The sequence below is a fragment of the Podarcis raffonei genome, chromosome 4, assembly GCF_027172205.1.
Source record: "Podarcis raffonei isolate rPodRaf1 chromosome 4, rPodRaf1.pri, whole genome shotgun sequence".
NCBI classification, from domain to species: Eukaryota; Metazoa; Chordata; class Lepidosauria; order Squamata; family Lacertidae; genus Podarcis; species Podarcis raffonei.
Genome location: NC_070605.1, coordinates 87,317,416 through 87,339,823, shown reverse-complemented (window position 1 = coordinate 87,339,823; position 22,408 = coordinate 87,317,416). Strand labels below are relative to the sequence as shown.

The following is a 22,408-nucleotide window of genomic DNA, read 5'->3' as shown; positions in this document are numbered from 1 at the left end:
CTGATCAGAAGGTCGGCAGTTCGAATCCCCACAATGAGGTGAGCTCCCATTGCTTGGTCCCTGCTCTTGCCAACCTAGCAGTTCAAAAGCACGTCAAAGTGCAAGTAAATAAATAGGTACCACTCTGGCGGGAAGGTAAACAGTGTTTCCGTGCACTGCTCTGGTTCGCCAGAAGCAGCTTAAATCATGCTGGCCACAGGACCCGGAAGCTGTACGCCGGCTCCCTCGGCCAATAAAGCGAGATGAGCGCCGCAACCCTGGAGTTGTCCACGACTGGACCTAACTGTCGGGGTCCCTTTACCTATTCCATGTCAAGAACGGTCAGATATTCAGCTGTTTTTATTGAGAATTGATGCTATGATGTTGTTTTCACCTATGCTTTAAGGGCTCCAGTCAGTTATACATTTTGAAAACAAGCACACAGCTCATTTACATTATTCTGAAGCCATATTAAATTGGTTGGTCTACATTCTTATCTGCAGCCCCTGAATTATATTCAGACATTGATACAAAGAGTAATAACAGATTAATACTAGATTATAGTATAGTATAGTAGATTGTAACAGATTAATACTGAATATTGATAACTATTTAAGTGTGAAGATAGTCTTTGCCTTAAACACAGCTTTACCACACTATATTTGGGGCCCCTTTCTTCATTTTATCCCTTCTATGCATCTGCATATAATAATATAGATAGCTTTTGTGGTCAGTTTAGGGGCATGATACTCTGGGGATGTTAAACTCTGGACAATATCATTTATATATAAATTAAATAGTGTGGGAGCTAGGATGCAACCTTGCTTAACTCCCTTTGTGGCTGGTACGGATCCTGTGAGCTGCCCATTTGTAGAGCAACACACTTTCAGCACTGTGTTTTTATACAGACATTTAATGAAGAGCAACAATATTTTATCTATACTTGGAAGAGTTCAGCTTATCCCACAGTCTCACTTGAGAGATTGAATCAAATGCAGCTTTCAGATCAATGAAATCTGCATACAGCACACCACCTGGTTTCTTAACATACTTATCTATAAAATGGGCTAGTACAAAGCAATGGTCTATAGTGGATCCGCCTTGCCTAATTCCTGCTCGCTCTTTGGCAAAAATAGCTTCATCGGTTATCCAATCAACTAGCTTATTGTAAAGACGCTTTGTATATAATTTGCTAATTACAGGTAGCAAACTAACTGGTCTATGACTAGCCGGATTGCATGCAAGGCCCTTTTTGAATATAGGGATGACTACCGCTGTGGCCCAAACTTCAGGAAATAACCCGGATTAATCAATAAATCAGACTATTATGCATTTAAACTACTTTGTCCTTTCCTCTCCCCCCCCCCCCCATGAAAGAGCCTTCCGGAAAGTGAACGCTGTGCATACCACCTCTCTCTTCCTTCAAATCCCTCCTTACAACCCACCTTTTCCACATGGCTTTTTGTTTATCCTCTTAATCCTCATCCAAACTTCAAGTGTTTGCAACAGCATTTGCCCACATTCTTCCCTCTTCTGTTGTCCCCCCCTCCCCACTCTCCCTTTTAGATTTTAAGCTCCTTGGGAAACAGGAACCCATCTACATTGCTGGCATAATTCTGTAAGGCACCACTGCACACTGACGGTACAGTTTAAACATCCTCTTCCCTGTCCAGGGAGATGAGCATGTTTGGAAAGAGTCAGTATTGGGATATGAATATTATACTAGGACCGCAAGTGTTGCAAAGGGAAACCTCGAATTCAAATCGCACTTTGGCAATGAACTTGCAAGTTACTTTTATGCACCTTGCTATTTTCTCAGCCCGCATGACACACACTCCAAAACTGAAATATGGGATAATAATGCCAGCCTAACTTGCATTTTGTCAGCAGTCTTTGCAAAAGCCTTATGATAAGTGATCTGGAAACTGAAAAGGGAATGCAATGTTCAATGGGACCATACTACCATCAGTTAAGGCCTGGTATGTCTCTTTTCTATAGAATGTGGGTTAAAGTTTAAATGCTCATGGACTTTGAAGACATAATGGTTGCGCCTGCCAAATGTTTAAAAGGTGTTTAGGGAGTTGATTTATCCTCACTACAGAAAAGTCAGGCATTTATGTAGAGGCCTACAATATTTAATAAAGTTGCGGAAATCAGATATTAACAGCTTGCTCTTCCGTCAGAGGAATGCATGGGACTTGCTGCTTTTTTTAAAAAAAGAAGGGGGACGACTCAACCCTGACATTGCAGAAATAGGCTTGAAAAACAAAGGCAACTATCAAGCAATAGAAGGCAATATTTGTGCATGCATGCCCGAGTGTGCAAAACTGAGAAAGCACTTTGGCTGAAGGCATTTTCTGTGCCAAGTACTTACCTACGAAAGGAGCTACGGTGCTTACCTCTAGTACAAGAAGAAAAATCTTGTTCTATGAGCAGCTGCCATACTTTCAGACATGTTTCTGACTTTCAGGTAATTAACAAAACCTCGGAAAAATAGGAGGAGACCTGAAAGCAGAGGTGGAATGTGATTAAAAGATGCATTCTCATGCTAATTGAAAGGAAGCAAGCTTTCAACGATTTGCCATTTTAGACGTTCAGTACGTATGCCAAAGATCTTTATTGAGTCACAGTCTCATCAACATACCTTGGCAAGTTCAAGGAAAGGGTGCTAAGCAGGCTTTCTAAGTAGGAAGTCGGGGGCTGTACAGAGAAGCTAAAAATATGCGGCAAGTAGGATGAAAGCTTAACTTTCCTATGCAATCAATCACAGTATCTCCAACAGGAACCTATATTAAGATTTTGGTGATAAATTACTGAATCAATCAACGGCCTTAATTTTAATTAGACTTGAGCTTTACTCTTGCTTTTTCTGCCAAGGTATGTATGGGCTATGTGGGCATTTATTTGCATCAGCGGTGCATCTATAAATTGCCACTGTTTACATTTAGTTCTTATATTTTATTGTTTACGGGCCGTTTCAAGAAAGTTGGCACGGAATTTTAAAATAAAGTGGTAGGAATAAGATGTAAATAGTTGGGGTGATAGTTACACCACAAGGCAAGATCACCAGATGACCCAAGCAAGTGAGCCAAGCTTCGGACGTACAATGGATGCTCAAATACACTTAAAAGCCTTCTTTTCCCCAGCAACCTTCCCTGCAGCTGCCCCAGAAGCCTGAAGCTCGGCAGACAGCTTTTCAAAAGAAAATTGAGGGAACAGAAGCACTGTGTTCAGCAGCATAAAGCCCTTCCCCTTGCCTGAGTGAATAATGATTAATGCACAGTGCATTTCTAAGGCAAAAAGGATACCTCCATGGACTGAATACAAAGTGACAGGCACACTCGCATTCAAAACCATTCATATAGTCCAAGAAAATAATTATAAAAACTAGGTAACTTAAAAGAAAAGCTTATACGCAAACTTTGACCTTATATACTTGAATAGTCTTAGTTCAGTTATGATGCTGTGTTTTAAACATAATGAGATCAATTCAGAAATAAGCTTCATCTTACTCAGATTTAGAAAACGTAAAAAATAATTCAGAAAAATCTACCCTCTGTCTCTAACAGACTTCTATTTTTCTGACTTTTAAAAAGGAGTGGTAGTAAAACAAAGATTATCAATGAAACCCACAGAGGATGAAAAATATAAAACAGATTTTCAAACAGAACGTTGAGGATAGGTATCAGACGGCCCTTTACATTACCATGTTTGGGATTTCGCTTTTAAAAGTTAAGTTAAATATTTAATTGCTCAAACTTTATTTATTGAGGACTCGTGCCACATTTAGGCATGAACTGCCTCTTGTGAAAATTATTTTGTGTGTGAAGAGGCAATATGGAAATTCTATCTAACGTGCTTGATCTGTGATAAGTTCTACCACTGCTAAAGTAAGCCCTTGATTTCAAGGAGCATACATGTGCAAATTTACTGCCAATCTTTCTTAAACCCAGTTAGGATTGTTCTACGCAGTTATCAAGTTATTTGGAAATTCAAAAAGTAAAGTTTTTGAGTGGGACTTACCAAGTACAAGAAATATCCACCAAAGCCAGTACTGTCCATTGAAATAACCAGTAAAGTAATCTGAGAACTGGAAGGGGAGAAAAGCCCCCAAACATGTTAGCTACATTTCAAATAGTGCTTGTAACATATTAGGATTACTGAAAATACATATCTAAGACATTACCGAACATACATAACAAATAAATAAAAAAATCACAATTGGTGCATTTGGGAAGACAAATATACTCTGTGCAGCTTTAGAACAAAAGAGGAGTTATTTCTTTTACTTTATTGCAAGCAAAGAAGTCTCAACCAACCTGTGAAAAAATGGTTTATTAAGCATTGCTCATTAGAATCAGACAGTCACCATAATAATGGTTGCATTTGTAAATCCGTCTCTCTCCCCCCCCCCCCCCGCCCGCCCCGTGTCTGCCATCTCAAACACATTACAGGAGCCTGCTGCTTTCGATATTAACACCAAAAGTCACATTAGTTTAATCTTATCAGATGGGGATGTTTGGCTGACCCCACAAAAGGAGAGCTTTTGACCTTCTGTACACCCCCTACTGATAATCGCTGCCAAGAATACCAGTTCCATAAAGACCCCTGATTCATTAAACTCTTTTCATTTTCAAACTAGATTCTCCTGCATTCAGTTCCCAGCAGTGAGCTGAACGCAGCTAAATGAACCTTGAAGGGCCAATTCAATCGTTCCTGTTAGCAAGCACGGTAGACAGTTTTGTCTTCTCTGTGATGTGGGAATCTGAACAGGCAGCTGGAGGGTAGGGTGCGATGGTTTTGGAGACAGGTATCTGGCCTTCAGCAGACTGCAGACTGCATGCTTCACTGATAAAAAGGGTTGACTCAAATGTCTCCAAGAACTCAGCACCGTTACAGCCTGAAACTCAAAGTAACGCAGAATGTGCACTGCAACTTTTAGAGGGTGGTAAGAAACAATTTAGTCAAGCAGGGGCTTTTCAATCACTTCCTTCTCCGTTGCTATAATTGCTCCAACTTGCCAATCAACTCTAGGTTGTTTCGTGTCAGTAAATAATTGGCTAATTGGCTAATGCAGTATGTTAAGTCAAACATTTAAAGAAGCAAGGCAGGGCCAAATGCTCTTATAAATGATTACATAGCAGAAAAATAAGGCCAGTTTGCACATAATCATTTAAACTGGCTAATGGAGCATTTCCATTATTTAAAGCTTGTTAGTGTATTTATGGCATTTGCAAAAAGAAAACACAGTAAAAACAAAAATACTTCCAACAAGGTCTAACAATATGCCTTCGTCAAATGCAGAAAAGCTTCCCACAGTATTACAACACATTCACTAAACTTTAGTAAGAGATGGCCACATTATTATAGCTTGGCCAACTATGAATGTCTCATAGGGCCATGAACAACCTGTTCCTGCCAACTGCAACCAAGCAGTACACTTGCCTCTGTTTTTGTGTGGTCCCACCTATTTATATCACCTAGATTTGGCATCATGACGCAACTGCAGTGCAGCAGAGGACACACACTGGAAAGGGCTTAAGCCTGCTGTAAGTCCGAGATTTCCCCAGGCTGTGGGCAAAAAGAGGGGAGCTACAGGAAACCCAAACAGGCCAGCAAGGAAGGTTTGTAATAGCTGTAGACAGAGCAGGTCAAGTATCTGACATCTATTAAAATTCCCATGCCTGAGCAGTTTTAAGGGGGTCTCTGCTGCTGTGTTAACTGCAACAGACTGCCTTTGCTCCCACTGCTTTCCTTTGGATGTGACCTTCTTGTCTCACGTTTGAAACCCTCTCAAAAATGTGGCAGGAGCAGGCAATCTGTGACATCCTGAAGTAGCTGCTGGTGCCCATGTGCCCATGGCGTGCCCAGACCCTCACGCCTGACCTGGGCCCAAATTTTAACATCATCATTATTATTATTATTATTATTATTATTATTATTATTATTATTATTATTATTATTTTAAAAAAGATATTTATTAAGGTTTTATAAAAAAGATGTAAAACAAAAAAGAAAATACAAAAAATACAGAAATACATAAAATGCAACAAACACAAAAGATGATTAAAAACAAATCAATTTTTCAGATTTTTAGAATTCTCCTTAACTTGTTTCTCTGACCTCCTCACACCTCCCTTTTTTGTATTCCCATTCACATAATTAATTCAGCAAATCCTTACCCTCTTTCTTTAAATTTAACTCAATATCTCACGAATTACAACTTTATATTTTCATCCGTTATCAAACCATTTTTACATATTCTTATTAATCTTATTACTAAGTCCACTTAAATCCAATCCAACATCGTTTTAACATTCATTAATTTTACAATATTTCTGCAAATAGTCTTTAAATTTAAATTTAAGGCCAAATTTTAACATTAATAGCACTTAGAAAAGCTTTTAATGTTTTGGGGCAAAAAGGTACCATGTTGTATCATTTATTGGGAGCTTCTGTACCCTGTCCCACAACAGCTTAAATACAATCAATTAAAAGAGGACACTTCCAGACATCAGGCCAAAAAATCCAAAATGCATGGCCCAAAATGAAAAAGGGATCTGAAGGGAGGAGGGGGAAAGTAAACTCAGACACCAATTCTTAAATGTGAATAGTAGGTCTTATAATAATGACTAGCTAGAATGGAATACACAAACTACCAAGTTACTTGATAGACATGTTGTTCCTCTTGCCTAAACTGAATCATCTGCAGAAATATCAACATCATAGTTCAATAAAATTAAAGCATTAAAAGATAACCAATGAAGCAAAACAACTATAAAGGAAAAGTTCCCATGTCACAAAAAACAACCACATAACTCAAATTTTGTTGCATTAAACTACAACAAATTCTTGGTCCTTTAAGTAGATTCTTGATCAAAGTGGACATAATTATCCGCCAATATTCATTTTAAACAAACAAAAAAAGGTACTTTTAAAATTCATTTTAAAATCTGTAATTGGAAGAGACTTACTCGAACAATGAGAATCCATTTGATCAGAGACAGCCCAAATCCACAGATGGCGCCATATCTTCCTGCTATGGTGTTTGTTATACAGAACGATAAGCAAAATCCAATCCAGTTGAAAATGAAGGCCACTAAAATGAAACGAACGCCTCGTTAAAATTTAAATGCATTTCTGTTTAGCTGAATTCGTATATGTGTGTGTCTGTATGTAAATTGACTTTATCAAGATACTTATTTAAGACTGTTTAAAAGGTAAAAGCAAACAAAAAAAAAGAAACAGCTAAGAACGGAGAAGCAATGGAGTAGCTCGTAATATTTAGGGTGAACTGGGATGAACCAAATCAAAGTTCTAAGACATGGGTGAACGGTCTGGGAATCAGCATGTTTTTTACATGAGTAGAATGTGTCCTTTTATTTAAAATGCATCTCTGGGTTATTTGTGGGGCATAGAAATTCGTCCTTTCCCCCCCTTTCCCTCCCCCTTCAAAATACAGTCCAGCCCCCCACAAGGTCTGAGGGACAGTGGACCGACCCCCTGCTGAAAAAGTTTGCTGACCCCTGCTCTAAGGCTTCACAGACACTCCTGACAAATGTCCAGAGTGAGCAACTCTGAGGATCTCCCAATAAATAGCAAAAAGCTTGAGTCAAAAAAGTGTATTATGGACATATGGACTTCCTCACTTCTAACGTAACAAAGTTTCCCCATGAGAGATGGCTTTAAAAGAAGCACTCATTGTTTTAATACCCTGGGAGGTCATCCAGAGATTTGGAGCAAGATGTCATCAACACGCAGATAACATCCAGGTGCACTTTCGCTTTTCATGCAAGACAGGTGAAACTGTAGGGATGCTAAACGGATGCCTGGATCTGGTAAGTGATGCATGAGGGCCAGAAACCTGAAATCCAGTCCAGACAAGATGGAGGTGGTGTTAGGAGGTGGTTTGTCTGCTCTAGGAGAAGTTCAACCTGTTCTTGATGGGATTGCATTCTCCTTGTCTTTGGAGCCCTGAGTAGCCTCCATAGCACATAGCACATAGCAGCTTTCACCAGCTTTGGCTATGCACCAGCTCTAGCCCCTTCTGAACACATATACCCTGGCGATGGTTTACCCATGATCTATTAACATTCCCGTTGATTATAATGTACCGTAGCGCCATTAAAAACTCTCAGAAAATGTAGTTGGCAATCTAGCCATTATATTTCAAACTAGCCGGGTCTGGTTGAACAAAACATTACACCCGCTTTAAAATGGCTAAAATAGCTCCCTGTTCATTTCCAGGAATAATTCAAAGTATCCATATTGATCTTTAACATGTATTAAGATCTGCCTTGGAGACCCTCCTCCAGGATATTAGGATGATAGCAATTGGACCTTTTCTATAGCATCATCCTGGCTTTAGAATTCTCTTCCCAAAGATTTTCCAGATAGCAAGTTTATCTTTTCAGCATAGGGTGAAACACTTAACAGGCTTTTTAGGTCACCAATTTCAACTCTATTTTTAGCTGGCTGCTGGCTGCTCCATCTGTATTTTTCATTGAAGATATTTTACCCTTTCATTGTTTTTAAGGATTTTACATTGCATGCCTCTCTGGAAATTTCTCTGTTAAAAGTGAGGGGTTTCAACTGCTGGGGATAAACACAACCCAGTATCCAAAGATTAACAGATTTAATTGTCCTTTTCTTTCTAGAGGTCCAGAAATTGCAGGGAGGTTTTGTATTCCCCACCCCATTGCTCAATACTGCTAGACTGGAAAAGCAGCCTCCACAGTGGTGTGCTAAATATTTAAAGGAGCATCACGTCTTATGCCTTGTGCTAAAGAGGTCCACAAACTCACATTTCCATTTACAAGTGGCAAGTTCCATCATGTGGAGCTCTTATTTTCATTAGAGTACTCAGCTATTCGAGAAGCTGCTCCAGTTTCCCAGAAACATTAATCAGCGCTGTCAAAATGTAATTTTACTCTTCCACCAGTTCCTTGTTTACATCTAGATTGCACAACTTGCAACCCACCGAACTGAACATAGCCTAAAGGCCATATATGGTGACTACCCAGAGCTTGATAAATCTCCCGATTTTGCTGCCTGTGAAAATTAGGGGCGGCGAAGCCATTTGGTTCATACGTGGCTCATCCGCTATGCTTGGGCAGTGCTGACCTGGCTGACATGAATTGAAAAAAGCCCCTGCTCCATTATCCTAATGCAGAGCTTTCCAAACTTTTCATGTTGGTGACACACTTTTTAAGCATGCATCTTTTCACGACACAGTAATTCAGTTTTACTAGCAAACCAGAGGCTTTCCAGCCACTGGAGGAGCACGGGGAGCGTTCGTGCAACACACCTACAGACTGCAGCTGACAAACTTAACGTGTCGCGACACACAGTTTGGAAAGCTCTGCTCTAATGTGATTTTTTTACTTTGCAAACAGCAGCCAAAGATATGCTTGTATAACATATCTGTAGTATTCAATTAAAATACAAACACAGAATCTAAAGACCTGCGTTATTGCAGTTAATTTCAAGTATCGACATGAATAGTTGCAAAACATTAAACACTTGTTGCATATAAGTCATGAATGACAGCAGCTGCAATACAGAGAATTGTCACAGGATGGCAGTCACGTATCATGATCCACAGCAAGGACGGAAATTAATTTAACTTCAAAATAAGGAGCAATGTTCAGTGTGTGTGACACACTATGGAACTACTGGATTCAAATTACAATGCTTCAATTACTGTAAATTCAGAATCAGGTGCTTTTATCATAACACTGGTCTACTGGGGAGGAGGATAGGAGCTGGGTGAGAAAGATTATCATCCTACTCCACATATCAAGAGCCCAGCCTATGTTACTGATGTCAGTAAAAACTGATATTTGAGAGTACCATAATCAACCTACACTTTGCCTCCACTTATCCAGCCTCGGAAGTCAAGTGCAAATATATCATTGGCCGCTCATGGAGTTAAATTTGCTCAAACCGCATGTCAATGGCAACTCTTAACAACACAGATCTCTCTCAGGATTCTAACATGCTTTGCAATTTGATGCATAAGCCTAAAATCGTAAAATGTGAGTATCAAGGCTGGTTGTGGCTCCCTGTGGCGCACATGAATCTAGGTCAAACTGCAAATTGCCGCTGCCTAACGTGTGGAACAGCCCTCAGAAGAGAGCTAAATTATGAACAAGACTTTAATATATTTCTCTATTCTCCATTAGTAAATGCTGCATCTTGTGTGGCTGGGAAGAGAGATTCTTAGAATCATAGAACTGTAGCGCTGAAAGGGACCACAAGGGTCATCTAATCCAAACCCCTGTAACGCAAGCATCTTTTTGCCTAACATGAGGCTGAAACCCATGATCCTGAGTCTCATGCTCTACCAACTGAGTGACATCAAGAATCCTGCTGCATTTACCATGGAGGAAGAACCTCTGGCTCAGGGTCTGAGTGTGTCCCCAGGACTCAACCCAGGTCCTGTGCTCCCCTTTCCCTCTACATCCTCCTCTGTTGATTTTACCTGGCTGGAATGTGTCCCTGAACTGTGGTGAAACCTTTTGCATGTCTGAATGGAGGGTGGACAGTGATGGGTGTCTGGCCACACCCATCACTGGTATGCAACTGTCAGAAAGTTGTTTGCAATGAGAAGTGGCCCTTGGGCTGAAGGGCGTTCCCCACCCATGCCTTAAACAACTGCTGCTTACGAGGACACAAAGATGTGTTACTTACTGAAAAAAGCCAACATGAAGATGCCATCATTGCCCACGCGAAGCTGGTCTGCGTCACTGAAATCGTCCCTTGGGGGATACTCTTCTTCCTTTAAGATGATGATGATGATGATGATTAATAAGCACACATTGCATGGAATTAAATTAATACTTTTCAAACTACTAATTTAAGTGGGAGTAGGTATCTAGGTAAAAAACCAAGGTGAATAGATATGTACACTTCAGTTGCTTAGATTGCTTGTTCATAATAAGTTATTTTTATTTATTAAGTGTACATGGCCACACATCAGTAAAATTCTGTGACTTACAAAATAAAAACTGAAATATTTAAAAACATAAAATGCAATAATTAGAAAAATAACTAAGAAAAAATCCCTAGTTCAGTATCATTTATTTTAACATTGTACTGAAGCCAAGCTAAACCTATTTACTGAAGTGTTTTTAAATTGCTTCATATACTAAGATTTCTAAGGACAAACAGAAAAACAATCTAGTAATGGCAGGGTCGAATCTTATGGGTCTGGGAAAACTTGGGACAAGAAGTTATGTCTTTGTCAGATGCTCGAAGCAACTGACAGAGGACACTTCAGGTGCAGTGGAGGGATGCAGGATGCAGAACACAGGAGCAAGAATAGAAAATTCTGATTTTCCGCTTACTGCTTGAATGGGAAACATGCAACCTTCCGGATGTTGCCGGACTACGAATTCCACCCTCCCTGGCCAAACCACGCTGGCACGGTTTGATGACAGTTGGAGTTCAGCAGCATCCACAGCCCCCATGGATTCCCTCCGTGCTGTGGGGTGTGGTATGAGTACAGGACTTTACAGAGGAAGACAGTCCTTTAGGTAAATAACTTGTTAAGTCCTGTCTAACTCTGGAACAAGACCTTGAAAATGACCTGGCAGCTAACTGGCAGCCAGCGTAGTTCTCTGTAATATGTCTGCAGCCATGTGCTCAACTCAACAACCTGGCTGTGGTGCGGTGTTCTGCACTGGCTACAGCTTGTGGAGCTGTCTCTTGAAAGGCACATTAAGGTAGTCCAATTTGAGATTACCAACACACATACATCAGGCAGCTACGCTATCCTTGCTGAGGAAAAGGCACAGTTGGTGAACCAAATTAAGCCGGTAATAGGCATGCCTTGCCATCGATGTTACCCAGATCTCCCTTGGCAAAGATGGATCACAGAGCACACCCCGCCCCCAAATGACACATCTGGTCCGTCAGAAGGAGTGCGGTCCCATATAGACCTCTGAACCGCCTACCAACCAAGTCTCCCTCTTACCAAAGTATAGGCCAGGCTTCCTCAACCTCGGCCCTCCAGAAGTTTTGAAACTACAATTCCCATCATCCCTGACCACTGGTCCTGCTAGTTAGGGATCATGGGAGTTGTAGGCCAAAAACATCAGGAGGGCCGAGGTTGAGGAAGCCTGGTATAGGCCCATGAATGGCTTCTGTATTTTCACCATTCCTCAGCACTTCATCTCTTTCCCAAGCTAATGGGTTAGGCCCACATTCCTTCCTGGTTGTTCCTTCGTCTCTCTCTCTCAAGAGTCAACCAAAACAAGCAGCAAAGGGTGGCGGCCTCATTGAACCACATAATTTTACAAAAAAGTTGCGCTCTAAAATTACTTAGCCGCTGAAGTCAGAGAGCCCCTTCACATTTCAAGTTGTTGGGGTGCAGTGTAAGATGTACGACAAAGACACCGGTTAAAAATGCACACACACAGGAGACAGCAGTGACTGGCTGCTCCCCCAAAATGTACATTTATGAGGAACACTAAAATGTCAACGGGCCACCAGTTTATGTATGGATATTTAACACAACACCCTAAAGTGGGAAACACCTGTGTGCTTTCTAATTAACTCAACGGAAGAGTTCAGGTGTGTGTCTTTCTTCCCTAAGTCTTGCTACAGTAATTAAGATTTTAGATTCTGTTGAGTTTATGTGTCTCAACGAGGAGCCATAGTTTACTGAGGGACTGCAGAAAGGTCTAAGTTGGTTCCCCAACTTCTGTATTGAAAAGGAAATCAGTTCCGGGAAAATTATTTCCACTGTAGAGAGAGACGCAATGAAACTCCACCAAAGCCCAATGTTTAACCTGCTCCCTATACTTACTGAGCCTTGGGCTTCAAGACTTAACTTCTGGCTTCCGCTCTTCAGTAAATAAAGTAGGTGGTCAGAAGGTATCCAGTTGGTATTTTAGGGTTAGATCAAAACGCACAAAAACTACAACTAAGACACTTCAGCAACTTCCAAGGATTTTTGTCATTGCTATCCTGTTGTCTTAGTGGCACTTTGGGAAGTTTGAAGATAATTTTTGTTAAGGGAACTTTGTTATGAAAGAATCTGGAGAACCCCTAATTTTACTGCATTCCTGGATATATTTTATTTTGAAGATGCATATAGAACATTATTGAGCATTATTTAAAATGCTGCAGCAGCCCCTGTATAAACATAGACAGACCTATCTAAATGTTTTCTGATTTCTACCCTCAACTGTTCACATACATTTTAGTAGTTAGGGACTCTCTCTAAATTCCCACTAAATAATATGAACTTAAATCTCATTGATTCTAGCTACGCTATTGAGATATTCAACATGTGCTCATGTAATTGTCCAATGTAAGAATAGTTTATCCGCAAGTGTGTAATGAATATTCTAAATCAAAAGCCTTGCTGCTGTCAGACAGCAGAGGGTGCTAACATCCTAAAAAATACAACTTCAGTTGAGGTACCATAGTTTTGTTGCTCATACCATTGCAATGTTAAGCAGCAGTATGGCGTCCCTACATTAAATGGATATTTATTCATCATTTTTCCCCCTTTTTTTAACTTGCTAGTATGTACTATGTAATAGTGAAAATTATACCTATTTTGACTATATGGAAAGACATTATAACAAACATATATTTGCTTCGCATTCTGCCTGGTAATGTTTGATAGCTGCAGCATAAACATGTATTTTACAGAAATTAGCCTAAACACATCTTTGTTGGTATTTTAGAAGTACCAAACAATCATCATTTGGAAACATAAAGGTGATGCGTAGTAACACCTCACAGAAACTCAATGAACCGAAAGCAAGTGTTGCATTTTATTTCCTTTCATCCATTCTACTGGATACATTTGCCACTCCAACCCCACCCCTACCCCCAATATTGGAAACTGCAACAATATCCAATCCAAAGGCAGAAACCTTGTTCACAGAAAGATACACTCTAAAACAGGGGAGGCTCAATTGCCCACAGAAATGATACTAGTTTGAATGACCATGATCAATGCTCCCCAAACTGATGTTATCCAGTTGTTTTAGACTAGAACTCCCATCAATCACAGCCAGTATGGTCAATAGTCAGGGATGATGGGAGCTGTGGTAGAAGGCACACAGTGAAGGCTCTTCTAGAGCAAGGATGCCCAGCTTACCAGGTATTCCTGGTTATTTCCCTCATGTTTTCAAATTTATTTCCACTACTGTAGCAGATGAAAGGATATCTTCATAACAGCACAATCTTATGCATGCTTACAATTAAACGTAAGTCCCAGTGTGCTCCGTAGTCCTTATATCTATTTAAGTCTTTATAGAAAACTAATGAGAATCTTCATACAGAATTGTGAGATTTGAATCGTGGCAAGTTCATCAAACAAAGGCATTGAGAAAGGCATTTGTTTCTGCTTGGCAGGAAGAAAACTCACTGCAAAATCTAAACTTCATAGAACTGTTTCATACCTCTGGTGGGCTCAGGAATATTTCATCAAACAGACTCCTAGACTCCCTAAATTGGCCGTGCTAAGCATGTAAAGAAAATAAGACAGAAGAACTAAAGGAATGTTAAGCCATTCAGTACAAGTCAAACATTCAAGCAATGTTTCTAGCAAACTAAATTATAATTTTAATGTAATGTAATATAAAAGGAATTGAAAATAGCTCACAGAGAGAGATCCAGTAATTCAAATACTGACAGTGCTCTTCTATACATTTGTATTCAGAAGCAAGCCCCACTGTACAATGGGACTTACTTCTGAAGCACAGAATTTTAGCATGGAAATAGATCATTGCTATTTGGTCCAATTAGAAATGAAAAACTTACGAGGAAACAGTCACACAAAAAGGTGTTTTACTACACAGTATGCAACAGCTATTACAAATGGGCAACTGAGGTCAAAATACAGGCTAAAACAGCTTTCTGTGGTCTTAACATTTATCTGAGATAGCATATCACATTGTTACTGTGATGGCAAACCCCCTGTATTTGAGCAAACACTTTCTTATCCGATTTATAAGATTTGAGAGTAGTTAAAAAGGGCAGGAAGTTTCCAATGCTACCCCCATTTAAGGGTAAGAGTGAGTGAGTGAGTTTGTTTGTTTGTTTGTTTAAGTAAGCAAATGTCTTTTCATTCAGATGAATACAATATGTTGCATTCAATGTAGAGCTAACCAAAACATTCCATCACTGTAAGGATTTCTCCTTGTACCTGCACCCCCTAAATCAATTTTGGGGATTCCTCCAACCCTGTATAGCAAATTTGGGGTGGTACAAGGTGCATGTAAGGAGGTGGGGAAGGGAAATCCCCTTGTAACAGCACAGCTTTTTAGTTGAATACCACCTACAGCCCAGTACAATGACATCAGAGATGGAAAAACATTTCAAATATTTATGCACTACCGTAGTTATATATATATATATATAAATAATACCAGTCTTGAACAAGAATGAGAATAAAAACCTGCAAAAATTCCTATGTGCCAGCAAAATTATTAAGCATGTGCATGCATCCAGGTACCTGCAGTTTTGTACTGTGACATATACTTACTCTCTAGCATTGTAACTGGTGACCCTTCAGATTAAATGCAGCTTAACCACTGCCTATGGTGGCCCACCAAGAATTCAGTGGAGCTACTATTGTTGCCTTTCTAGGTCTACGAAGTAGAAAGGACTACTGTGCTCTTGTAGCTGGTGGACTGTACATGGTTTGATTAGTTATGAACTGAGTTCATGAATATTAAGCATGAAATAAAGCTTGAAGCAGTCAACAGGTCCTTTTTTTACTCCATAAAGTGCTATAAAAACATTCTCGATTCTTAAGATGCTTTGTACAAATAATCAAAACAAACCCCACCTTAATTTAGCTAGCTAATATTTCCTTTAACAAGCTAAGCAAGTGTCAATGAAGTCTGCTTCAGAAATTGATTTTTATCCAATGTATGCCGAAGCCAATCCGAAATTACGTATTTCAAAATTGCATGTTTTCATGCTGCACAGGTTGCTCACTCACTCTTTGAGCTGCTGCTGCTTCTGCTGCAACAGCTGCCATTGCTGCAGCTTTGGCCTTCTCCGCTTCATCATAAGTGGGAAGAGAGGTAGCTACACTGTATGGAGGTGGCACAGGGTAAAAGTCATTAGGCGATTCCATTTCTGTTAAAAAGAAAACACACACACACATCAACTCATGTTTTAGAGGCTAAATAATCATTAGTCAGAACTACAAGTCTATAAAGCCTTTAAGAATGCTGTATTGTTTCTTATAGCTAGAAATACTGAGGGTGGTTTTATATATTTATCAAAACAATTGATTCTTCATATCTCTGTCCTCTTAGGATTGTGGTCCAAGTTTAATCAAATCAGACATGCTAGCCTTATCATACATAGACAGAAAGGCATCCAAGACAAATCCGTATCACAAAGAACATTAATTTAATCTGGTTATTTGCTCTATTAAGCACAAAGTCATTTGGGGTCCTGTACAAAAAGAAAAGAGCAGACTGTATTTTATAAAGGGCAGCAGAAGGAAGCATGAAGAGATGATGGCACCATATGCTTCTGAAAAGATTATTCAAGCTATATTTACTGCTCCAGCATTGCTAAAAATATCTGAGGTTATATAAATGAAAGGAAATACCTGCTGTTGCAGCTGCTTCTGCAGCAATACTACAGTAAGGTGGAGGTGAAGTATCTTCTTCAGGTAAAGATGCCTCCATTTGAGAGGCTGGTGCAGTTTCTGTAGAGGTGGAAGGTTGTTCAGCCACTGATGATTCTGGAAGATCATCTTCATTGTGAAGCTTTTAAGAAAAACAAATACATTCAGGGAACTGTTTCATCTACTCCAATGCAATTTATTAAGTAATGACTGAAGAGAAACCAGTAACAAGAGTAACTCCTAATCTGGACTTAACCATACTACAGTGGTACCTCTAGTTACGAACTCAATTCGTTCCGGAGGTCTGTTCTTAACCTGAAACTGTTCTTAACTAGTGACGTGCTTTCGCTAATGGGGCCTCTTGCTGCCACTGCACCGCTAGCACACGATTTCCGTTCTCATCCTGGGGCAAAGTTTTCAACTCGAGGTAACTCTTCCAGGTTAGCGGAGTTTGAAACCTGAAGCGTTTGTAACCTGAGGCGTTTGTAAGTCGAGGTACCACTGTACTCACCTCCCGCCTCTCCCAAAAGGCAGCAAGTACGTAAAATGTTTTTTCCAAAAAAAACATGTACTACTTACAAGTATTTGCCCGTGATAAAAGGCTGAATGGTACTGTAGTGTTTCACCATCACCCTATTGTGTGTATTGGGGGAAGGGGTGTATTTGAGAGTTTTCCTAAAAGAACATAAGGATCAACTAGACCCAGACAAAGTAAATGGGTGAGAATATATGAAACCATTTCATGATATGTAGATAACAATGTGCTATTTCAGAATATCACAGAGCATTGCCTAAACTGTCAACTGCCCTCTTCCTGACAGATAATTGGGAGCGAAGTCCAACTCATTGCACCTTTGATGTATTGCGACTTATTATGTAGCTTGTACTAGGCAATCTTCTAACAACCCTTGATGTTAGGCCCTATAATGTGCAATTATGGTTGATTCAAATACTAGTCCAGAGTGTGAAGAAAGAGTTTCCTATGAACAACAATAACATTTCAGATTTGCCTGAAAATCCTCCAATTATTTCACTATGTCTACAAAGTCCTAGTTTCAGAATATGAAGTCAGAACAAGACATGATAGTAGAAAATAAGGGTTATGCAAACCACTTGTAGCTGCCCAGATTTCAGGAAAAAATCTCTTCAGAAATGGTTGAGATGTAGCCATTTACCATTTCCTCAAGAAGTGTAAATTCTTGTGTTCTGTTTCTGTATTCTTGTTATACAACTCATTCTGTTTGCCAGTTTTGTGATTCATCTGCATTTACATTATGATTCATCTAGGTACGTTCAAGAGGCTATAGTTTGCACTTACGTGATATTAACTAAAGAAATAAAAAGAACTGTACTATAACTTGTTCATTATCAGCAGTTACATCGCTCGCATTGTGCAAGTCAGAAATAATTCTACTAACAACTAACATCAGATCACATTGGCTGTTTTAATGTCCTCCTCTTGAACAAGAGTTGAAAATTTCACTACTCAATCTACAACCAAAAAGGTTATATAACAGCACTCAAAAAGCATTATCCTGTAAGTGAAAGCATTTTGAGACACCTTCCAATTCCTCAAGCCTTTCCCGATGTCCCTTGATAAAAAGGACCTTATACCAAAATTTAAAAGCTCTGTGAAATCTAACAAACATCCCTGATTTCACAGTTTTGTGAAGGGGTGTTTGTGTAAAACAGGGCTGTACAGCCAATGTCTCAAAGCACCCTGAGGTCACATGGCACCACTTGCCCCAACCCCAATGTTCACGTTCAATGAAGATGTCTTCTACAAAGAAAAGCATATACATACAGACGTATTTACACAAGTTTTACTTTGCAGACATCTAGGCCTAATGCTTAGACATCCAAAGCACTTACATTTCACAACCCTAGATTCACGTCCAGATGAATGTCCTCACATTCTTCACAGCATGTGACTTTACACCACGCACACATGAAAGTGTATAGTATTTCACAATACTGCAGCTTCTCACACACAGTTTAGCTCTGTGGTGTCTGGTCTTTTTAGGAGTTTTATTTTAACCACCATACTTTACTTTCTGCTTTGGACATTTGGAGATCAACATGTTGACGTTATGCCTTTTGGGGTTGCACAGAGTATTAAATGCAAGGACAGATACTAAGCAATGCACTGGATTCTTAGTGACCCCCGATATTCTGTTTCATGAAACCCAAATTCCTGTGCCAAGAAATGCACAATTGTTTGAAAAATAAAATTCTGTTCTGAACTTTTAAAAAATGCACTTTTGTAACTTTGGGGCGGGTTGTAATGTATATGCAAATTGTGGGAAGATATGAACTGTTACCAGATCTACTCATGTTTCTATGCAAGAAACAATTGTGCACCACAGATTTCATTGCAACAAGCATGATTACTCTGCAAATACCAACACTGCTTTGCTCTGACACAGAGGCTGATCTTATTAAGGGCAGGGCTGGGCTTAAGAGGCACAGCATTAAAGAACACAGGTAGCAAGTTATCCTTAGTCATCACAATATAATTTCCCTGCCAGAAAGGAGGCAAAGGACAGGTCTCTTGCCAATCCGACCATGCTCTTAGTACACAACTTTTTCTACTTCAAGGAATATTATCTTCATTAATATTTATTAAATTGCACCCTACCCTTCCTTCCAGGGCAGCAAATATCAAAATGTTAAGACAATTTAAAACATCTATAAGCCATCTAAGAACATAAGCACTTTTCCAATAACTGTAAAGTAACTCCCAGTAATCTCATCACTGCAAGTTGGTACTTGCTACGGGGGTTGCCTCAGTTATTTTAACTAACCAGTTATGAATGTAGTTACATGATTCCTTACGTGTATAGTATATAGACAAGGAACTTCCCTGTATAGCACAGCTAATATAGGGAGAATATTTGTCAGTATCTACCAATACTTAGCTTGAGCCACTCTCTGCTTGGAGAATATTAGGCTGGGGTGATACTTAGTTTCAGCTACTGTAACTTCCTCCTGTTTCTTGCAACAGAGCCACACTCATTACTTACAGCCATGCCAAAACAAGCATATAGGGCATGTGCAAAGCTCCAGCTGAATTGAGCATCTGGGGAATGCAACCAGATTTGGGGGAAGCTGATAAAAAATATGTAGGAAGCCCACCGCAGAGTCAAATTTCTCCCACTGAACAAAATCTTACTGCTTGTACAGAGCAAGCTTTGAATGTTTAGCCTGGAAAAAGAGGGCACTGAGAGGAGATATGATCTCCATCTTCAAATATCTAAAAAGCTGTCACATGAAAGAGGTAGCAAGCTTGTTTTCTCCTGCTCTGGAAGGTAGGCCCTAAACCAATGGATTCAAGTTACAAGAAAGAAGATTGCAACTAAGCATTAGGAAAAACTTTCTCACCGAAAGAGCTGTTCGACCGTGGAAAGGATTCCCTCAGAAGGTGATGGATCCTCCTTCCTTGGAGGTTTTTAAGCAGATGTTTTAGTTGTGATTCCTGCATTGCAGGGAGATGGACTAGATGACCGCTGGGGGTGCCATGAAACTTTATGGTACCATGATTCTACTAAATAAGAGCAGGCTGTGTTGGTGAACTGCAGGAAAGAGTAGATTTTCCCAGCTCTACTTTATTGCTTCTTGGGTTATTCCTTGAGTTGTACTATTTAGTAATAAGGAAGAATAATTTCCAGAATTCTGGTAGACAAAGAAAGCACTTCTGAAGAAGAAGAAGAGGAGGAGGAGGAGGAAGAGGAGTTTGGACTTGATATCCCACCTTTCACTCCCCTTAAGGAGTCTCAAAGCGGCTAACAATCTCCTTTCCCTTCCTCCCCCACAACAAACACTCTGTGAGGTGAGTGAGGCTGAGAGACTTCAGAGAAGTGTAACTAGCCCAAGGTCACCACCCAGCAGCTGCATGTGGAAGAGCGGGGAAGCGAACCCGGTTCACCAGATTACGAGACTACCACTCTTAACCACTACACCATGCTGGTTTATTGCTTTGGCCAACATTAAACTTTTTTTTAAACCATCCCTGCTTCCTTGAACAGAAAATCTGTGAATTCACTGACGGGGGGGGGGGAGCAACAGAAGACCAGCACTGCCCTCTGAACTACATACTTCTAAAGGAAGCAGGGAAGCAAGATGAAAACCTTAGCCCGGCAGTTTGAATTACATTTATGTTTCACAGATGGAAACATTGACAAAAATCATGATAAGCAATCTTACATTTTTGAGTGATGTGCCTATTCCCTCCCCCCTCCCCACCTCTGTGATATTTGATCTGGCCACAAATGAAAGAAAAGCTGCAGTCCTACTCACCCTTATCTGGGAGCAAGTTTCACTGAACTCAGAAGACTTACTTCTCATGAGACTTGGATAATATTGCATTAGAAGTGATACTCGTATGTGTGTGATGGAATGCAGATGGGAATGACAAACAAGGTAGCAGCTTTCAAACCATCTACTTTCTCAGCAGAAAGAAAGAAAGAATAATCTGCAACACTTGTGTGTTGCAGAGAATTCTGCAGTGTTCTAGGATTTATGAGGGGAGGGATGGCAGCTCCCCCTTGGAATCCTAGCTAATTTCTGATGGACTTATTAGTGCCTGCTGGAATGCCCATCTAAGGAGGACTGAGCAATTTATCTTTGCTGAAAAACTTTACGTACAGATTAAGTTATGCCCAAGTCTTGCTTTGTAAAACCCACATTGGGGGAGCATAAGAATTCTAGTAAAAAAAAAGCACAGATGATGAAAACTGAAGTCAGCCCTGTTCAAGGGCACAAATGAAGGAAGGGCCCTGGGCCAATCTTGATAGGCACCATGTGAACTGAGAGTGAATCTCACTATCTCTATTGCTGCAAACTGAAGGAGAAGATCAGTAGCACTGCAGAAGCTGCCTTACTGAGAAGCTTGTCCACCTTTACAAAACCCTGAACAGCCTTCCAAGGAATCACTGGAACAGAGTTCAAACACTATTGCAACAGACAAAGTGAATGATTGTTACTATAAGCTTCAGAAACTGGGAAAGTTGCCAGTTGCTGCTGAATATTGGTGACCCCCTTCACTTGTGGTTTCCTATATTCAGAATAACAACAAAAATCTGTTTTAAAAAAACCCTGTAAATTTCCCACATTCACAGTAATAGACAGAAATACATTACTGATTCCAAGTGTAGCACAAGCCCCTTTCACCAACTCAAGCCTATCACATTCAGATATACGACCTACAGATTTTCTTGGCTGTGGTTCAAAATTTCACAGTGAGGTTGATCATATCATATAACATGGACGGAATTATGTCAAAAGTGAGACAGCAGATATCTACTGAATTTTCACTAGTTAGATGTGAGTTCTGTTCTGAAGCTTGCTGAAGGCTTGGATGCCACATATGGCCCACTAGGACTCCTGATCTGTCCCTCAGGACTCAAACCAGGCCACACCCCTTCCCCCAGTCCTGCTCCATGCTTTCCTTGAGTGCTTTTACCTGGCTGGAATTTGCTCTCTGTGATAATGCCCCTTGGTTTCCTGGATTTAGGTGTGTGCGAGACAGAGGGAGACAGATAGAAACATCTGACTTATGCAGCTTACTGTACAAAGGTAGAAGTGTAGAGTTGGACAAGACCATGAGAGTCATACAGTCGAACCCCCTGCAATGCAGGAATCCTGTCCACAGCCACACCTGGTTAGGCTCAAGCCATCAACTTTCTGCTTAACAGCCAGACACACTGACTCATGACGCCATTGGTAAGAGTCACATATCTTGCTCCACCCACTTTTGCCATGGTCCCTACCCACGTTTTGACTCTGGCCACTCCCACCACTGCCATAGTTGTCTCTCCA

General features: G+C 40.2%; 1 protein-coding gene across 3 annotated transcripts in view; it reads right to left on the bottom strand.

The window, feature by feature from the left end:
* Positions 1-22,408, bottom strand: part of NDFIP2 (Nedd4 family interacting protein 2) — a 57,847-nt gene that overhangs the window by 2,843 nt on the left and 32,596 nt on the right. For 2 of the 3 annotated variants that reach the window (XM_053384545.1, XM_053384546.1), the window contains exons 2-8: positions 16,574-16,733; positions 15,950-16,089; positions 14,403-14,462; positions 10,672-10,759; positions 6,954-7,078; positions 4,003-4,069; positions 2,379-2,484 (exon numbers count right to left, since the gene is read on the bottom strand). In XM_053384545.1, the coding sequence (XP_053240520.1) occupies positions 2,381-2,484; positions 4,003-4,069; positions 6,954-7,078; positions 10,672-10,759; positions 14,403-14,462; positions 15,950-16,089; positions 16,574-16,733 (744 nt within the window). In that variant the 3' untranslated portion in view covers positions 2,379-2,380. The remainder of the gene's footprint in view (positions 1-2,378; positions 2,485-4,002; positions 4,070-6,953; positions 7,079-10,671; positions 10,760-14,402; positions 14,463-15,949; positions 16,090-16,573; positions 16,734-22,408) is intronic. The other variant, XM_053384547.1, reaches the window with a different exon arrangement.